The sequence below is a fragment of the Pteropus medius genome, unplaced genomic scaffold, assembly GCF_902729225.1.
Source record: "Pteropus medius unplaced genomic scaffold, Ma_sr-lr_union100, whole genome shotgun sequence".
Classification (NCBI taxonomy): Eukaryota; Metazoa; Chordata; class Mammalia; order Chiroptera; family Pteropodidae; genus Pteropus; species Pteropus medius.
In genome coordinates, this window is record NW_024344437.1 from 7,895,996 (window position 1) to 7,914,886 (window position 18,891).

General features: G+C 47.5%; 1 protein-coding gene across 7 annotated transcripts in view; it reads left to right on the forward strand.

The window, feature by feature from the left end:
- The window catches only part of CPAP (centrosome assembly and centriole elongation protein), a 39,457-nt gene that overhangs the window by 11,135 nt on the left and 9,431 nt on the right, over nt 1-18,891 (forward strand). For all 7 annotated transcript variants that reach the window (XR_005654976.1, XM_039873071.1, XM_039873070.1 and 4 more), the window contains exons 6-11: nt 228-330; nt 458-2,072; nt 4,673-4,805; nt 6,006-6,171; nt 13,528-13,770; nt 16,947-17,031. Coding sequence is in view for 6 of the 7 variants with exons in the window: in XM_039873071.1 (XP_039729005.1) it covers nt 228-330; nt 458-2,072; nt 4,673-4,805; nt 6,006-6,171; nt 13,528-13,770; nt 16,947-17,031 (2,345 nt within the window). In the remaining variant the exon portion in view is untranslated. The remainder of the gene's footprint in view (nt 1-227; nt 331-457; nt 2,073-4,672; nt 4,806-6,005; nt 6,172-13,527; nt 13,771-16,946; nt 17,032-18,891) is intronic.

Genomic DNA, 18,891 nt, shown 5'->3' on the forward strand with positions numbered 1-18,891 from the left:
TAGAAGTTAACCTAAGGTCAACAGATGGGCCTCAGGACGGTGTTTTCCAGAATGTGTAGAGTGCTGTATATTCTTGCTTTGGGAGACGGAGCGGGACTGTAGCTTTTGTTAAATTCTCGGGTCTGTGGCTTTGGACGTGGCTGGTTTCCAGTGTGATCAGGCACACTAAATGCCAAGTGTCCACATTGTGACTTGCATGTGAAGTAACTTTATTTTTGTGGTTATAGGCCCATTAAAGCTGCTGTCAGAGACAGGAAGCAGACGTTTGAAGATTACGTGGAAGAACAAATTCGGCTGGAAGAACAAGAACTGAAACAGAGACAGCTAAGGGTTAGTTTAGCATTTCCATGATTTTGCTTAACTTACCCAAAGCTTTTTGAGATTAATAACTTGCTTTAAAAATAACTGATACTATGCGGATATACCAGAATTAATTCAGATATGTTCTTTATTTTAGGTAGCAGAAGGGTCATCACTAATCAAAGTGAAACCAAAACAACCATTTTTAAAACGAGGAGAAGGTTTGGCTAGATTTAGTAATGCTAAATCTAAGTTTCAGAAAGGGAGAGAAAATAAACTAGTGACTACTCAGAGCATGTCAGAGGATCCACCAGTGTTTAAAACAGACAGACAACCATTCCAGCGGAAAACTGCGCTTCTAAATAAAGAATCGTGTGCAGAGAACCCTCCTGCCAAGAAGAACAATAACGCTAGAACCAAGAGTGGTTCTGCCACAGTGAGTCAGAAGCCAAAAGAGCTTCAGAGTAGTGACAGGAAAGGTCTCTGCCCGTCAGGATGGAAGATCCTGGCAGGGAAGAAACGCAATGGGCAGTTTAGAGACCATATCAAATTAGGAAAAGCAGAATCTAAGTGTAGTGTACCCGAGTGTGCAAAACCTTGCGACATCAGTTGCAGAGTCTGGAATAAGAGCCGGGGTAAGGAGGGACTTACTGTCTCACCGGAGCTGGTCAGCCACGTGGCCTCTGAGGGCCCGGTGAGCAAGACTGCAAAAGAGTCAGGGTCTTCTCTCGACGCTTCTCTTCAGAGGAAGTTAGAGAGCTGGGAGCGAGAGAAGGAAAAGGAAAATTTGGAATTGGATGAATTTCTGTTTTTAGAACAAGCTGCTGATGAAATATCATTTTCCAGTAATTCTTCATTTGTACTAAAGATCTTACAGAGGGACCAGCAGACTTGCCAAAGTCGCCGGCTGTCTTCTACCCCTGTCAAAACTGTGCGGCAGCAAAAGACAACACGGGGTCCCAGTAGTCATTGTGACCAGGAGGCAGGGCCAGGCCGTGCTGAGCAACGTGGATGTGAGGGCGAGTGTGAGGGCGCAGCCAGGCAGCTAGCTTCAGCGTCCTCACCGGATGGACGGGGGGAGCAGTCCTGTAAAGTCAGGAGGAAAGTGTTGCAGGTGAGCACCCCAGAAAACCAGACGAGGTGGGAGGTCAGTGATGAGGACGGTGTTACGAGCAGTGACACTGGCTCTGAGGAGCAGCTGGACGTTACCATAAAACTGTCAGCTGAGGGAAATGAAAGGACCACCAGCGGCAGAGAGGATAGCCCACAAGTCTGTGATGGCAAGGGACCTCCCAGGGATGCTGGGACTCAGGAAGAGGATAAAAGGAGAGATGCTGACTTAGATTTGTCCGATAAAGATTATAGCAGTGAGGAGTCCATTGGATCAGAAAGCTTGGAAAATAAAGGTTCTGAGTCCTCAAGAAGACCCTCGTCTACAAGTACAAGCAGAATCGACTTCGATGATGAAAGAACTTGGACCGACCTTGAAGAGAATTCATTTAAACATGATATCTGTGGGAGCGAAGCCATTGATGGGACTGTCCAGACAGCCTGCCCTCGTAAGAGTGACGCGTGTCTCCTGGACAGGACGGTGAGAAGGAAGGCCACACCGGTCAGGCGGGAGGGCATGAGCCAGTCCCGCAGGGGCGTCAGTCCCCCTGCATCGGACCTGATGATGAGGTTCTTCCCGTCTCTGAGACCCAAGCCCAAACCCAAACCTGATTCACATGTGGGAAATGAACCCCAGCTAAACAGTCAAGACCAGCCCCTCGGTAAGTTGGAGCATTAGAAAATATGTGTCAGAATGTTAAAAATTGAACGTTTACTTTATCGGTATGTTGTCAGAATGCTTAAAATCCTAATCTTTCTGGTTGCTCAGTAGAAGTCTTAGTAGATAATTTGTTAAAATTTGGTTTATTTTGGGGGGGGTCTAAATAATGTAAATAGTCACTATTATAAGAGATTTAGATAAATTGTGATTTCAGATTTTTCAAATTTAAGCTTATGTTTTATTTCCAAGGCTTTAAAATTAATTACTTACAAAATGAGATAACATTTAAGTTTCTTTTACAGCCAGAGAGTACTCAATTTATGGTTTGGGTTACTGTGGAGTGAACATGGTATATGCACACTTTAATGACTGTTTTCACCTAATTCTTTTACTAACTCATGCATTACTTTGCTAAATACGACCAGGAAGTTTCTTTCCTTCCCTAGACCTGGTCTCCTAGTCCCTTTCTCCAGAAACACCAGCATTCCTAGTTTATTTGCATGTTCTAGAAACATTTGTTCATTGAGAACATATGTGTGAGCGTTCATTGAGAACATAATCTCCTTTGTACACAAATGTAAACATGATTTTTCTATAACGTTCTGCACCTTGTAATATTTTGAAGATTGGTCTAACACACATATCTGCCTCACTCCAGTTAATGGTTGTGTGTATTCAGTTGGTGTGATACGCTTTTTAAACTTATATTGAAAAACCATTTTTTATTCTATCATGTTATAAATTCTGAATGCCTAACGAAGCAAAGCACAGATGCTTTAAAAATATAAATTAGAACAAGCTGTTTAAACAAATACTCTGAATTTAAAAGGAGTACTTTTTGCAGAAAATTTGGAAGTTTAAAAAGTATGGAAACAGCATGCTAAGTGCCAATCAATAGATGATTGGATAAAGAAGTTGGGGTACATGTACCAGCAGTCCCCAACCTTTGTGGCATCAGGGTCTGGTGCTACTATGAGAATCTGATGCCTGATGATCTGAGGCGGAGCTGAGGCAGTGATGCTGGCTCTGGGGAGCGGCTGCAGATACAGATGAAGCTTTGCTCACTTGCCAGCCGCTCACCTCCTGCTGTGTGGTCCTGTTCCTAACAGGCCACAGAAGGTATGGTTCGCAGCCTGGGGGTTGGGGAATCCTGATATATACAATGGAATATTACTCAGCTATTAAAAAAAAAAGAAAGAAATGTCACCATTTGCAGCAACGTGGATGGACCTAGAGGGTATTAGCTAAGTGAAATAAGTCAGAGAAAAACAAATAGTCTGATTTCACTTAATGTGGAATCTAAAGGACAAAATAAACTAACAAAATGGAAACAGACTCATAGATACAGAGAATAAGCTGGTGATTGTCAGAGGGGCAGGGGATTAGGAGGCTGGGAAAAAAGGAGAGAGTCTTAAAAAGTACAAATCAGCAGTTACAAAACAGTCACGGGGATTTGGAGTACAGCACAGGGAACACAGTCACTAACATTGTAATGATCATGGCGCCAGGTGTGGACGAGACTGTACGGGGGAGGGGAGGGGCAGGGAATCCCTCTAAAACTATATAAATGTCTAATTGCTATGTTATACACCCGAAACTAATATAAAACAATGTTGAGTGTCAACTCCAATTGAAAAATAAAAATTGAAAGCAAAATGTTTAGAACAACCATCTGTTGAGGACTAGTGAAATAAATTATAATACAACCATAAAAAAGCTATAGAAGAGAAAACGTTTATAACCGAATTACCCAAAGGCAACTATGATATCATTTTGAGATATTTCCATTCAGTCGTTTTTCCTATGTATTTTAGTATCATAAAGACATATAACTTGCCTTATCCTTTTTGACCGGGAGTATAACATGCATTGACCATGTTATTAAACTCTTTATGTACTTTAAAAATGGTTGTAGAGCATAATGGGAATGTAGCATAGTTTTATTCAGTAATTATCTTAACGTTGGACAGTGAAATTATTTTTTACTATTAGAAATATCACTGCAATGAATATTTCTGTGCAAAACTATTTGTGTGATTTTACAAGTTATTTAACTAGATTTTTAGAAGTAGAATAGGACAAAGAGTAGATTTGTGTATTTTAGTCTTGTGCTATAAATCAGATTTCGTTTCTAAAAGGGCAGTTAAAGAACAGAAGCATTAGCTATTTTACTGCCTTACGTAGCCAATTTGAAATGGAAAAAAGTCTTAATTTGTATTTCTTTGATTAGTGTGAGTAAACTTTGATTTCGATGTTGATTAGTGCTCTTGTAAATTACTCATATTCTTAAGCTATTTTTATATATTGGCTTTTAAAAAATTTTATTTGAATGGTTCTTTTTAAATATATAATGTTAATTTATTATGAGATTGGTATTCTTATGAGATAGAATAATTTGATTTTTACCTACATTTAGATTGGTTTCATCTGGAAAATAAAGCCAATAAAATTAAAAATTTTTCTTTAAATTTGTTTTTGGAAGCATCGTTTCTATGCATTTTAGTAGGGATTTACCATATTTTTGGCTTTTAGTGTTCATAGCTAGTGTGTTTGCTGCTGAAGGCCTTTTGTCAAGTTCAATATTTATGGCCTATTTTGTAGGTGACAGTGTTCGATCTCAAGTTTTGAGAGAGAAAGTTATTGAATTGGAAATGGAAATAGAAAAATTTAAAGCTGAGAACACATCTTTGGGTAAACTTCGCATTGAACGAGAAAGCGCCTTGGAAAAACTCAGGTAAGTTTGCATCAGTAAGTTGGGGAGAAGTGTAGTGATTCAGTCATATCTTTAAGATTATATCTAAAATATTTGAAACAATTTTTATAAATTCTACAATATAAATGGAAAGGAAGTGAAATCTGTACCACGTATGTATTTTTTAATTAATTAAAATAACCCACGCGGTCAGAGATCTGTTGAAAGGGGACTCTTAGTGATGAGGTGATGATTGAAATTCGAAAGACAGTCTGGAGTTAGGGTACCAGTGCGGCCCTGGCAAGCGTGCTAGTGTCCTATGGCTCCGTAACGACGTGGGCATGCACCGGTGCCTTAAAGCAGCCTGCCTCTTCAGTGGCTGTCTTCAATCTTGAGCCTCATGGGGGTTTCTCTTTCTCCTACTTGGGTTCTAGAGCTTCCACAAAAACACTTTTGTCTGTAGATGGATTATTGTTTATGTGGGGGGATGTGAGCCAGCACCTCTAGTCCACCATCTTGCTGATGTCGCTCTCTCTGTGCTCTGAACACGGCATCCAGGATGAAGCTGGGTTGTGAGGCCCCTCTGATCAACTTTCTCCTAAACTAAATACTAAAGTCTGTAAGGCCCCAGTTAATCTGGCCCCGTTTCTTTTGTTTTTACATTACCTCCTATCGTTTCTGGTGCTTGCTGTTTCAGCCACACTGGTCTCCAGGTTGTTCTTCGAACACTACGGGGTTTGGTATGAGGTGTTCCCTCTGCCTGAACTCTTTTGTCCAAATATCCGTATGCTGTTTTCTCACTTTCTTCGGGCTTTGCTTCCAATATCTCAGCAAGGTGACCCCATCTGTAGCTGTAATATCCTGTCCTGATATTTCCTAACCTCATTTTTTGCTCTGTTTCTCTTTAGCACTTCTAATGTTCCGTTCACTTTACTTATTTATCTTATTATCGCCTGTCTGTCCCACTAGAATGTAAGAATCTTCCTGGGAGCAAGCATGTATATTTTATTCTCTGTGGTTCCTCCAGCCCTTAGTGTAGTACTTGATCCATGGGTGCCCCTGGGTGCTTGCTGGAGGAGTGCTTTGAGTTGACTCATTCCAGTGCTATGGACTGAAGATGGAGTCACCAAGACTACCGGCTCCTCAATTTCAGGCTGTCACTGGTGTTTCATTTCGGTACAACATGTGGATTATCGTAATGAGATGGTCCCCTTAGATGATAACATGGTTTGGTCATTTTAGGAAAGAAATTGCAGACTTTGAACAACAGAAAGCAAAAGAATTGGCTCGAATAGAAGAGTTTAAAAAGGAGGAAATGAGGAAGTTACAAAAGGAACGCAAAGTTTTTGAAAAGTATACTACAGTTGCAAGAACTTTTCCAGATAAAAAGGAACGTGAAGAAATACAGGTATGCCGGTTCTTTACATTCTGCTTGTGTACGTTAGTAAAGACGACCGTCTTATAAGAACCTCAGTTATTTGTTGTGTCAAAGAGAAATTGACTCAGCAGATCATCTGGCTGAGATACCATGTCGGGAGCATCAGGAGCATCTTTTGTAGTCCGACTTCTAAAGGGTAAATTTTGTTATTTTCTTACTAAAGGCCTCCAAGGAAAAAAGATCATAATAATGATATGAACGAATGAACAGGCTGAGAGTTGAGAATTCACCAGTGTAATGTGTTGCTAATGGGTTTGACCCACGACACGACAAATACTGTTAGTTTTGTTCATTTATAATAATTTAAGGCCCATATACTAACTAGGTGTTAATTCTAAAACTTAAAAACTGATAGGCCAAATTATTAGTCCTGTTCATTTCAAAATTAGAAATGGACATGATCAAAAGAATGTACTGAAAAAGAACGAATGTATTTCTAGCTAAAACTAGAAAAAACGTAGGTGAATATATTCATGGCATTGGCATATGCAGAGATTCCTAAGAGAAGACAAAGAGCTAAGTATAAAAGAAAAAATGGATATATTGTACATCATCAACAGTAAAATTTTAGCTTACCAAAAAAAATGTTTTCAATGATTATCCATTGCTTTTCACATCAAATGCAAACTCACATTCCACTTCCATGTTGAGGGGACCGGTATTTTTCAGTTCCTTCCTTTCCTGTGTAGTTCACCATCTTTGCACTGTCTCATCTGCATGCCATGTTGAGTAGGATCTTTAATTCTCTCTTTTTTTTTGGTGGGGAGAAACACAGGCCATGTTTTGGTTAACGCTCGGCTTATTAAATCTAATATGTTAAATTTTAACAATCTATTAAAATTTTTATTTAAAAAAAAAAAAGTGCAGTGAAACCTCTCCCTGTCGCCCTCGCTCTGGCACTTAATTCTCCATAATTTACTTGACTGAACAGTTATGTTGCTTCCGTCCTTTTCCTGTCTCTGAGAAGCGCTACCGTGAATAACCACGTCCATTCATCATGTCACAGTCATTGTTCTGCCTCGTCCTTCGCCCGGTTACTGAGCACTTGCGACGTAGCCGGCACGTGCCGGGCATGCGGGAGTGAACACAATTCGTCCTTGCCCCGTGTAGCTTACAGACTCAAGTACACTGTAGAGGAAATCTCTGCAAGTGACGAAGTTGATGGGTTATAAGCGGGGTGGTTTGTACCTTGGCAGATAGTGCCAGATTATCTCTTCATGTGCCAGTTTTTAATTCTACTAGCAATTATTGGAGTGTTTTTTGCTTTTTGCCTGCTCGATAAAAAGATTAAAAATTGACATTAAACTTAATTGAATTTCTTTAAAAAAATCTACAATATAGATTATAGATTGTTATAAAAACATAAATATAGCATGCTTTTTTTGTGAACACTTCAAAAACTTTAAACAATAGTTAAAACCAAATCCAGCTATCAGAAAACTTTTTACTAAATTTAAAACCATAATCTATTCTAAAATATCTGCACAATGGGTTTATCATTTCGTTTTTATTGTTCGAGTCTTCTAAGAGTAGCGAAATACTTTCTTTGATACCTTGCTATGTTATGAAACTCTTACCAGACCCAAAAGGAGAAAACCAACCTCCTCAGACCACCCGGGATTCCAAGATTGATTCTCACCTCCCCCTCCTTCTCGTAGCTCAGGACTCGGCTTCTTTCACATAGAACAACCTTGCTTATTGGGATTCTGCTTTCTTGTGTGCGAATAACATATAGATTTTACTGTACGGCAGCCTGGTGCCTTTCCTGCAAAAAAGTATCCTCTTATTCTCTAAGCCCTGTTCTGTCCAGTCAGCTAGTCATTGGCCACATGTGGCTATTTACATTTAATTGAAATTCAGTTTCGTGGTCACATTAGCTTCATGTCAAGTGCTCAGCAGTGGTGTGCGGCTGACAGCCATCACGCTGGGCACTGCAGTGCCAGGCTACAAGGCCGTTGTGGAGCGTTCTGGTCAGTGCTGGTGTAGAGGCCTCAGCCCCGGGGAGGAGGTTGGGGAGCCAGCTTTCCTCCTCAGGAAGTCAGTCTGTCTCCTACCTTCGCAGCTTACTTCGAGCCCTTCTCTGCTTTGTTAGTGTTGATTTAAGTCTGGGACCCTTTCAGAGGTCTTGGTTTTGTTTGTGACCGTGGGTATTCACTAGTTCTTCCTGTTTTGGGTACAGTTCCTTCTTTTTCTTAAATTAGTTGGCTTATTCAGAGTTTTCTGAATTTATTCTTCTTCTACCACTGTGCAAATACATACTTTAAAAACAGATGTAAACTTAATAGGAAACAAATATTTGTTGATACACTTCCACTTTTTAAATCATAAGATTAAAGAAATGGTACAGGCATACTTGGAGATATACTGAGTTTGGTTCCAGATCACCTTAATAAAGTGAATGTTACAGTTTGGGAGTCATACAAAGATGTTGGTTTCCCAGTACATTAAAATACTACCTTACACCAAACTGTAGTCTGTTAAATGTGCAGTAGGATTATGTCTGTAAAAACAACGTACCTACCCTAACTAAAAACACTTCGTTTCTAAAAAATGCTGACCATCACCTGAGCCTTCAGCGAGTCATAGCGCCTTTGCTGGTGGAGGGTCTTGCCTCCGCGTTGGTGGCTGCTGACGGCTGGGGTGGCTGTGGCAATTCCTTAAGACAATGAAGTCTGCTGCACTGGCTCTTTCGTGAAGTTTCTCTGCAGCACACGATGCTGCTCGACAGCATTTTACTCCCAGAACTTCCTTCAACACTGGAGTCCGTCCTCTCAAACCCTGCCATGCTTCATCGACAAAGTCTGCGTCATATTCTCAGTCCTGAGTCGTCACTTCAGCAGTCTTCACGGCAGCCTCACCAGGAGCTTTCATCTCAAGAAACCACTTCGCTCACCCATAAGAAGCAACTCCTTACCTGTTAGTTTTAGCACAAGAATGCAATTCAGTCACGTCTCCAGGCTCCACAGCTACCTCTGGTTCTCCTGCTGTTTCCACTATATCTATAGTAACTTCCTCCACCGAAGCCGTGAACCCCTCAGGGTCATCCGCTGGGGCTGGAATCCACTTCTTCCAAACTCCTGTTTGTGTTGATGTTCTGACCTCTTCTCATGAATCATGAATGTTCTTAACGGCACCTAGAATGGGGAATCCTTTCCAGAAGGTTTTCAGGTCACTGTGCCCGGATCCATCAGAGGAATCACCATCTACGGCAGCTACAGCTTACACGATGTATTTCTTAAATAACGAGACTTGAAATTCAGAATCGCTCCTTGATCGGTGGGCTGCAGAATGGGTGTTGTGTTTACAGGCATGAGAACATCGATCTCACCGTCCGTTTCCACCAGAGCTCTTAGGTGACCAGGTGCCTTGTCAACGAGCAGTCGTATCTGGGAAGGAATCCTTTCTTCTGAGCAGCAGGTCTCAACAGTGGGCTTAAAACACCCAGTAAACAGTTATAAACAGGTACTGTCACCCAGGCTTGTCATTCTACTCACAAAGCCCATGCAGAGCAGACTTAGTCATTCTTGAAGCCCTAGGATTTTCAGAATGCTGAATGAGCACTGGCTCATCTTAAAGTCACCAGCTGCATCAGCCCCTAATGAGAGTCAGCCTGTCCTCGGGAGCTTCGAAGCCAGGCACGGACCTCTCTCAGCTATGAGAGTCCAGATGGCATCGTCTTCCAGTATGAGGCTGTTTCGTCTACACTGAAAATCTGTTATTCGGTGCGACGCCTTCACCGATCTCTTAGCCGGACCTGGACACCTCGCTGCAGCTTCCCCGTCAGCACCTGCCGCTTCACCTCGCACTTCGTCGTGGAGACGGCTTCTCTCCCGAAACCTCGTGGTCCAGCCTCTGCCAGCCTCAGCCTTTTCTCCTGCGGCCTCCTCGCCTCTCGGCCTTCACAGGGCTGAGGACAAGCAGGGCCTCGCTCTGGACCAGGCTTTGGCTTGAGGGAGTGGGGGGCTGACTTCTATCCCGACTCGAGACGTCCTCCGTATCAGCAACGAGGCCGATTTGCTCTCTCACTCGTGTGCTCACTGGAGCAGCACTGCTACTTTCCTTCCAGAACTTTCCCTTTACACTCACAGCTTGGCCAACTCACAAGAGGCCTAGTGTTCGTCCCAGCTCGGCTCTCAGCTGCCTTCCTCACTGAGCTCGGTCACGTCCAGCTTCTGCTTTAAAGTGAGAGACGTGGGGCTCTTTCTCTCATGTGAACACGTAGAGGCCACTGCAGGGTTGTTAGGTGGCCTAATGTCCCTGTTGTTGTGTCTCAGGGAACGGGGAGGACTGAAGAGAGGGGGAGACGGGGACAGCCAGTGGGTGGAACAGTCAGCGCACACGTTTCTTAAGTCTGACGTGGGTGTGGCTGGGGGGCCCCAAAGCAATGACAATAGTAACATCAGAGATCACTGACCACAGTCCACCAAGACAAATACATGATGACGAAAAAGGCTGAAATACTGGGAGAATTACCAAAACGTGACACAGACAAGAAGTGAGCAAATAATGTTAGAAAAATGGCGCTTACAGAGTTGGTCGATGCTGTTGCCACAAATCTTTGATTAATAAAAAAACAGTGTCTGTGAAGTGCCATGTAACGAGGTGTGCCTAACCTTCCTTTCTCTTACAGTTGTTTTTGAAGATGTTAACTCTTCTGACTATTCATTTATTCGACAAACTTATTGAGAATGCTTCATGACTAGATTTTGCACTGATCACTGAATTATTGTTAATGAGTAAGACGTTTCTCTCCTGGAATTTACATTTCATCATTGTCGATTTATAGCTTCTCACAAACTCAAGTTTCTCTAGTTAATTATAAATTTCCGTGTTGATGACCAAGTCCCCACTTGACCAGTGGGCGCCCGTAAGTCCGTCGGCTTCCGTGTCCTTCGACATTGCCTCGGCCCTGGATTTTTGTGTCCCTGCTTTCTGTAACAGCACCTGTCTTAACCCCGCAGATCTGAAATCCGCTGCCTGCTCCAGGGGCCCTGTTTCTTTCTCCTCCGCATGGGGACTGGTCCTTGCTGTCGGCGCTGTCATAACGGTAGCGCCAGGGGAGGGCAGCGTCTTCTGCAGTCCCTTGTCCACGCGGGTTTTCCTCTCTGTCACGTGGCGTCTGACTTCCACATGCTGAGGTCTCAGTGACAGCGTGCGCCCTGGGGTTGGTCATGGCCGTGCTGGATGCAGACCTGCGTGTGCCCATCACGCCGCAGACGGCTGTGAGCCTCATGCAGGGGCTGCGTCGCCCCATCTGCTGACTTTCGCCCGTTAGTTGGGGTGGAAGCCTGGGCCTCACCGCTTCCAGGTTGCGTGAACCCGCAGGTTCCTCTGGCCTCTCGTCCCGAGGATGTCTGTGTCCTGACCTTTCCTTCCGTAGCCCTTCTCCCGTCTGACCTGTGCTTCTGCCCTGCGCTGGGTGCAGCCTCAGCTCTGCGGCCCTCGACCCTCCCCACGTCCGTCCCCCTTTGCTGCCGGGCTGGTCTTCCCTCGTGACACCTGACGTCTCCTGTTCACAGCCCTTCAGGTGGCTTCGTCTTGGGCTCAGTGCGGACTCTGTAGTGTGGCATTCAGGCCCTTTGTCACAGGGCTCTTCCTCCCTCGCAGGTCTCCTGCTGTCCCTGGCAGGCGGACCCTTTGCGCGGCCCTTCTGTCCCTCTCTGTGTGTTGGTCGTGTTTGCTCTGTCGAGCAGGTGCCTTTCATTTCTGTCTGTTGGTCTGACTTCCTGGTCTTGGCGGTGGAAGCCTCGGCAAGCCGTCTTTGGGGGTGCCCCCGACAGCTTAAGGCCAGGAGCCCCTCCTCCCCTTAGTAACGCTCACGGATCCATGCTCTCATTTTAAACCCTATTTCCTAGTCTTTTGTGACCCCGAAAGATTTTTGTCACTCCTCCTATTCTTGTGACCCCAGTAGTCTTTTGGTCCCCTTAGGACCTTCAGATCTACCCTCTCACGTCCTTAAACCCCAGAGTTATAACCGTTACTCTAACGTATTCTCTGTTCCCTTTACTCAAGCCACTATGCTTTGGCTCCTCCTACCTGCACCCATGATACCTAACTCGCTGGAGGAAAGCTTTCCTGGGGGGCAGGCTCACCTCAAAGTCGAGAGCACGGACCGCAGAGGCCTCCCCGTCCCCTCCCCCCAGGACCCATGGTACCTCCCCCTCTTCTCACTGCGCCCCGCCCTCCCCTCCCCTGAAGGTCCTGTGTCCCCTTCGGCTGAGAACCTGCTGTGGGTCCCGCCCTCCTGCTGCCTGTGGCACGTGAGCCTGAGTGCTCAGTCTGGCCCTTTCGTTGGGGGGCCTGTCTGCGCCCACAGGCAAGGCCCTCTTAGGCCTGGAGCGGCCCGGCTCCTGCATCCCTGCCCCGCGTCCTCCCCTGGCTGGTCCGCGCTTGCAGTTACTCCTGAGACTTGACCACATGTCCGTCAGCCAGAGCCCTGTTTGCCGCTTTGCAGAAGCTCCCCGAAGCTTCATCGTCTGCAGATGGCGTGTCCTGCTAATGCGCTCTCGTTAGGCCGCTGTTCTGGTAGTGGTCCAGCCCCTCCCTTGCGGCCTCCTGCTGGCCACCTCTCAGGGCACATGGGACCTGGCTCCTCGCCATGTGCCTGGCTCCTCGCCACATGATTTCTTCCTTTGACTCAGGACACCTGACGCCCTGGGCTTTCCCCTCACCGGCCGATCACATCCAGTTTCGTGGTTTAAATGTGGTTTCTATGCCAAGAGCCCCAGCTTCAGTCCCGGCCAGACTATCTTCTGTGCGGGTCTGGCGTCTCTGACCCCTCAGCATGTTGCACAGTAAATTGTCTGTGCCGTTCAGATTGCTTCTAGAGATTTCTGGGAGCTTCACTTATGTCATTTAGTCCGTCTAAAACAACTCGTTTTCCTAAACCTTGTTTCTTACAAATTCCAAATAGAATCGGTTTTTAGGGCTGCTGGTTTTGAATTTGAATTTTTTATGCTTCCTTTCACCTTAACTCGTCGTCAGTTAGTAATGAATTCCTAGGAATCTTCACCAATATTGCCCATTTGTCTCTTCTGCTTCAAGTAGTGTCTAGTTTAGGCTTTCATTACGACACGGCCATGTCGTTGCGGAGGACGTCCGCGTGGTGCCTGCCTCTTCCTGTCCTGACGCCTGTTGGTTCTGTCGATGGTGTGGGGTGAGGCTCTGGCCTGAACTTTTTCCTCTTCCCCGAAAAAGCCAGTGGAACCAGAATGGGAGAGACTAGCCTTCCTTTTTCTGCTCTCTGCCCTGGGCCAGTCGTTGTTTCGTTGATGTGTCTCTTCTATTGCTTTAATTTTAGTAACGCTTTTTAAAATTTTTTTGAAGGCTTTGAAACAGCAGGTGGCCGACTTACAGGAAGATATGAAAAGAAAGGAAGCAAAATGGTCAAGTACACATGGCCGTCTTAGAAGCCAGATAGAGATGTTGGTCAAAGAGAACACAGACCTCCGGGAAGAAATAAAAGTGATGGAAAGATTCCGACTAGATGCCTGGAAGAGAGCAGAGGCCACCGAGAGCAGTAGCAAGGCGGGCCAGTGCGGGACTGCTGCGAAGAAAGAGGGGTCCGTGGTAGGTTTGGGGACAGTGGCTTTGTCACTTCAGTGGGCGTATTAAATATGTGAGCAGTCGGATCCGTAGAGACAGAGGAAGGGTGGGTGCCAGTGCTGCAGGGACAGAACGAGGGGCTCATGGTGCATGGGGACAGTCTCGGTGCTGCCAGACAAGGTGAGCTCTGGGGCTGGAGGCCGCTGACGGCCGCATGGCAGGTGACTGCTGCGCTGTGGAGTAGAGCACGTGAGCAGGGGCGAAATGACGTGTCCTGCGTACTGCACCACAAGTGAAACAGACGTGTGAGCGTTGCTCTGCAGATGCTTTTCAGGTTCATTTAGATGATTCTCATAAAGGGATTACGCCCCAGCGGGCAGATGGTCTCGGTTAAAACTGGCCCAGGGAGAGTTTGTGGTCACGTCAGGGAACTGGTGCTCGGTCACCCCTGTCTCAGCCCCGCTCTCCTGGCGCTGCTTTTGGGCTGTGCGGGTGATGCGGTGAACAGGGTGATGGACGTCTTCGCCCTCTTGGAACCTAAATGCCCCAGTGGGGGAGGAAGACTGCAGATAAGATAAATAAAATACATGCTGTGTGACTCAGTGACGCACACTGAGGAGAAAAAGCAGGGAGGGGGAGCCACTGTTGGGTGAGGGGCAGGGAGGGCCTTACTGACAGACAGGGTGGCTGCTTCTGGGCAGTGCCCGGCCGAGGCCTGGGCCTGAGGCCGTGCCCGGTCCTGGGGCAGTGCCGTCCGTGAGGACGTTGATGCGGCGCTGCGGGAGCCTCGCTCGCTCACCTCAGTTCGCAGGTGTTACGTGGCTTTTGCTGTGCGGTTTCGCTCAGAGTGCAGGACGTGTCCACGGTGTGATGTGACGACTGACAGTGAAGTGGGAGCAGAGTCAGTGGGGTGCACAGGAGGGGGCGAGACGGACGTGAAGGAGGTGGGGTGCAGGCGTCCTTAGGCCTGAAGAGTTTGGGTGGGCTCTTGGGGCCTCAGCCTTTGCCCCCTCTGGAGGCTCGAGGACGGGACTGTCTGTGGGCACAGCCAGGAACACAAGGCTTCGTGGCAGGAACTCGGAGCTGGTTGTGGCTTGGCCTAGGGGGCGGCACTGTGTGGGGAGCCATGGGCAGGATCTGCTGATGGAGGGGGTGTGGGTGCGACGCAAGAAGGGGCCCAGGAGCGTGCCCCAGTTCAGCGTTCCCATGTGCCCCGCGGGGCCACGAGATAGCAAGGGTTTCTCGGGCACAGGCGTCAGGAGCCCGGGTGCAGGCCAGGCAGGCTTGCGGTGCCCGAGGCATCTGCTGGACTTGTTTCCACTCGTCACAGAGGTCAGAGTAGAGCCAGCCGTCGGGGGTCACGTGCGTGGGGAAGCTTTGGGCCAGGAGAGGTGATGGGGCTGAGTGCGGAGTGAGGAGATGCAAGTCCGAGTCAGACTGACAAGCTGGCTCCAGGAGTGTGGACAGCTGGGCTGGAGGACTAAGGGGGCTGGCGTGGCGTCCCGCGGAGAGACAAGCCCTTGAGGAGAGTGGCTGTCAGGCCGCTGCTGACGAGGCTAAGGACTGACGGCCGTCGGGTTAGCAGGGTTCAAGTCGGGGTGCGTTTCAGATAAAAGCCGACTGGACAGGAGAGAATGGTGTGGGGGCCTCATGGGGGCCCGCAGTGGATGGGGGAGAGGGGCTGAGTGTGGGACATTGTTTCCTCTGCTTTAGGGCAGGAAAATAAACAGGTGCCGGGTGCTCGGCTGCTTCAGCAGGAAGGTGTTGGTGCAGCGTCACAGGTGGGCATGGATGGCGGGCTGCACCCAGCACCAATGCGGGCACCCCTGGCAGGTCGTTCCTTCCAGAGGCGTCAGCTTCCTCTGGGAAGCGGGAAGACTGGTCAGCGCTGGCAGCGAGGATGGGAAGGGGCAGTCGGGTTTGAGGACGGGGAGGAAGTCTGCCATGGCCATACAAGGCGGGGAAGGGGTGGGGCAGGGGGCCGGCCTGCTTCCAGGTACGCTGGGGGCCCTCGCAGGACAGGCTCATGTTCAAGGGGCAGTGGCTTGCACCGTTTCCCTGTTCTGCTTTCTGGGTATGGGATGGTGGAGAGTGGACATCGGGGACACTGCAGGGAGAGGGGCAGGAGAGTTGGCAGAGTGACGAGAGCGACGGCAGTGGCCTGTAAATCTCAGCTGCAGAGAAGGGCTGAGGCTCCACGCTGTGAGGGACAGAGACAGGGACCCGTGAATCGCAGGCCCTGCGGCCATGAGCAGTGTGGGGTCAGGGTGCTAGAGGGATGAGCTGGGGGACGGTGACAGCTGGAAGGAGGACTCGCTCTCCTCCTCAGCCAGGTTCCCCAAACTGGAACTAGAACAGTGCGACGGACACCTGGCTGCTCGCCTGGTTCAGCCATAGTGACCGTTCTGCTGTGTTCGTGTGGAGGTAGGTGGCTGGACCATCTGCAGGTAATTGCAGAAGTCGTGGCATCTCACTCCTGATGCTTGAGCATTAAACAGCACTGCCTTTTGAGTAGACCCTGCTCATTAGTTTGTAGAACGCTCCACGTCCTGGGTTCAAGGGCTCTGAAGGGCAGAGTTCAGAGTTACTGATGCTGCGGGTAACGGTAATGACCAGCTCTGGAGCCTGTCCATGGGAGAGCATGGCCGAGGCCGGAGGGAGGGCCAGGGACAGAGGCTGCGGCCTCAGACCCGCTTGTCTGGCAGGAGGGGAGACGGTGCTGGGGCTTGGGAGGCGAGAGAGATTTTGGTTGGAAGCGGCGATGGGAGCCTGGCGGACATGTACCTGAGCCCTAGGTTTGGGGTCTGAGCTCTGAGGGCGACAGCTCCATCCCTGCGAGGGGACAGCTTCCAGGGGTCTTCCCAGCGAGACCTGGGGCTCGTTGGAGCCAGACGAGGGCCCGGGGCCCCGCCCTCCCCTCTGGCTCACCTGCCAACAGTGACTGTTCTGTTTTACGCTGCCTGCCAGGCCTTTACTTGCAGGACGAATGCATTTCCACAGGCTGCATGTATGCGTGTGTGCGTGCACGCATGCGTGTGCATTCCTACCCAGCAGCTTATTCACTCTAGCCTAGTGATGAATGAAAACAACAAATGAGCAAACTTAATGCATTCTCATCGGATGCTGAGTTCTGTTAGTTTGTTCATTGTACTACTGTGTAGACTGACACCAGTTTCATATTCTGTTCTCTCCTACTACAGAATTCATCAATTCGAATCCAAAAGAGTCAGAATTCTTCAGGAACCCAGCTAGAAAAACACAAGAAAAACACTTCGCCCACACAAGGTAAGGAGTTGTGTGATCTTTTTAGGAAACATTTCAGGAACTTAGAGAATTTATACCCAGCTTAAGACATAAAACGTTGTGACTCTAGTTGAAGCCCGTGTGTCCTGCTCCCCAGCCTGACTTCTGCCGTCACAGCACAAATTCTCGTTCTCGTTGTCACCGTGTCGTGTCCATGATCAGTACGGTACGTTTCGTACTTACGTGTGTCTACAGTGTGCTCCTCAGTCACCACGCTAGTTCCCGGCTTGGTGGTGATGTGTGTCCCACGTACACTTGCCAGCTGTTGCCCTGTCGGGGCACTTGATCAATAGAACGAACGGGCTGGGGAGCGTCTCTGGGACCTGTTGGAGCGGGATGTCGTGGTCACAGCAGGTCCGCACAGGGGGAGGTCGCCCTGGGCTCGCCAGTCCAGTCGTCTCACCAGTTCCTTTGTCCATCGGCAGAATGAGCCACCTGCTTTCCAGCCCTTGATACTGCAAGTCAGGCTCATCCGATGGGCGTGGGGTGCTGGGTAGTGTAACTGAAGCTGCATTCCCCTGGTCACCGACTGGCGAGGTCACGCGGGCATCTGCGTGTGTGCAGCGGGCACTTCGGTGTCCTCTTCTGTGACTTGCTGCTGTTCAGTTCTTTTGCCTACTGAAAACTCTGGGGTGCGGTGTGTTTCTCTTTTTCGAAGTCAATGATTCTGTGTCCCAAGCGTTTGTCAGTTAGCACTGCCAGTGTCTTGTCGCAGTCTGCGTTCAGCTCTTCGGTTTGTGTTTGTCATATGCATGTTTTTCCTTGTTACGCTGAATTTGTCAATCTTTTTTCATAACTCTTAAGACATACTTCTCAGTCACGAATGTACTATTCTACAAGCTTTTGTTTTCACAACTGGGACTTTACCTGGAAGTTTTAGAAATTGTGAATTTAGAAAAGTGGATATAACATATGCAATTTGAGTTATAAAGGAAAAACTTGGATAACCACCAGCTAGATAAATGGATTAGAAGCACCCAGACCTGATCATGTTACGCTGTTTTTCCTTATAGCTTCTACTCCCAGGTGCTGCCCTAAAAAAAGGTCCCTCGTTTTCGAGCCTTCACTAGTCATTGTTTCTGGGATCCAGTCGTGTTGATGGTTTTCACTGCAAAATTATGACTATATTACAATGTGCTATTCTTCTGTTGGTGGTTAATTTTTTCAGAGTTTCAGGATGTTAAACAGTGACACTGTGGATGTTCTTACACACATCTGTACACACACTCGTTTCTCCAGGGCACATACATAGGGCTGGGTGCCGTGTAGCTGGAGGAATGTCTAAGAGCGCTTACTAAGACATTTTCCGAGGGTTTTCCTCTCACCAGCTATGTCGGTGCTTGGTGGTGTCAGAGGTACGTGTCTGCCAGTCCGCTAGGACTATAACTGTCTCATTATAGCTTTATTTTTATTTTATTTTCAATTAAAGTTGATATTCAATATTTTTTATGTTTCACATGTACAGCTTAGTGGTTAGACACGTAATTGACGAAGTGATACTCTGGTTAGTCTGTAACCACCTGACTAACCACCCAGTTATTACAGTATTACTGACCACATTCCCTTTGCTGCATGTACTTCACGTCCCGTGACTGTGTTTAGTCTGCCAGTTCGTACTTCTTACTCCCTTTACCATTTTTACCCAGCTTCCCCTAACCCCCGTCCCATCTGACAACCACCAGTTTGTTCTCTGTATCTATGGGTCTGTCTGGGGTTTTTTTGTTGTCGATATTCATTTATTTTGTTCTTTAGGATTGATATCACATGTAGGTGAGATCACATGGTATTTGTCTTTTTCTGTCTGACTTATTTCACTCAGCATCCTTGTTGTCACACATGGTG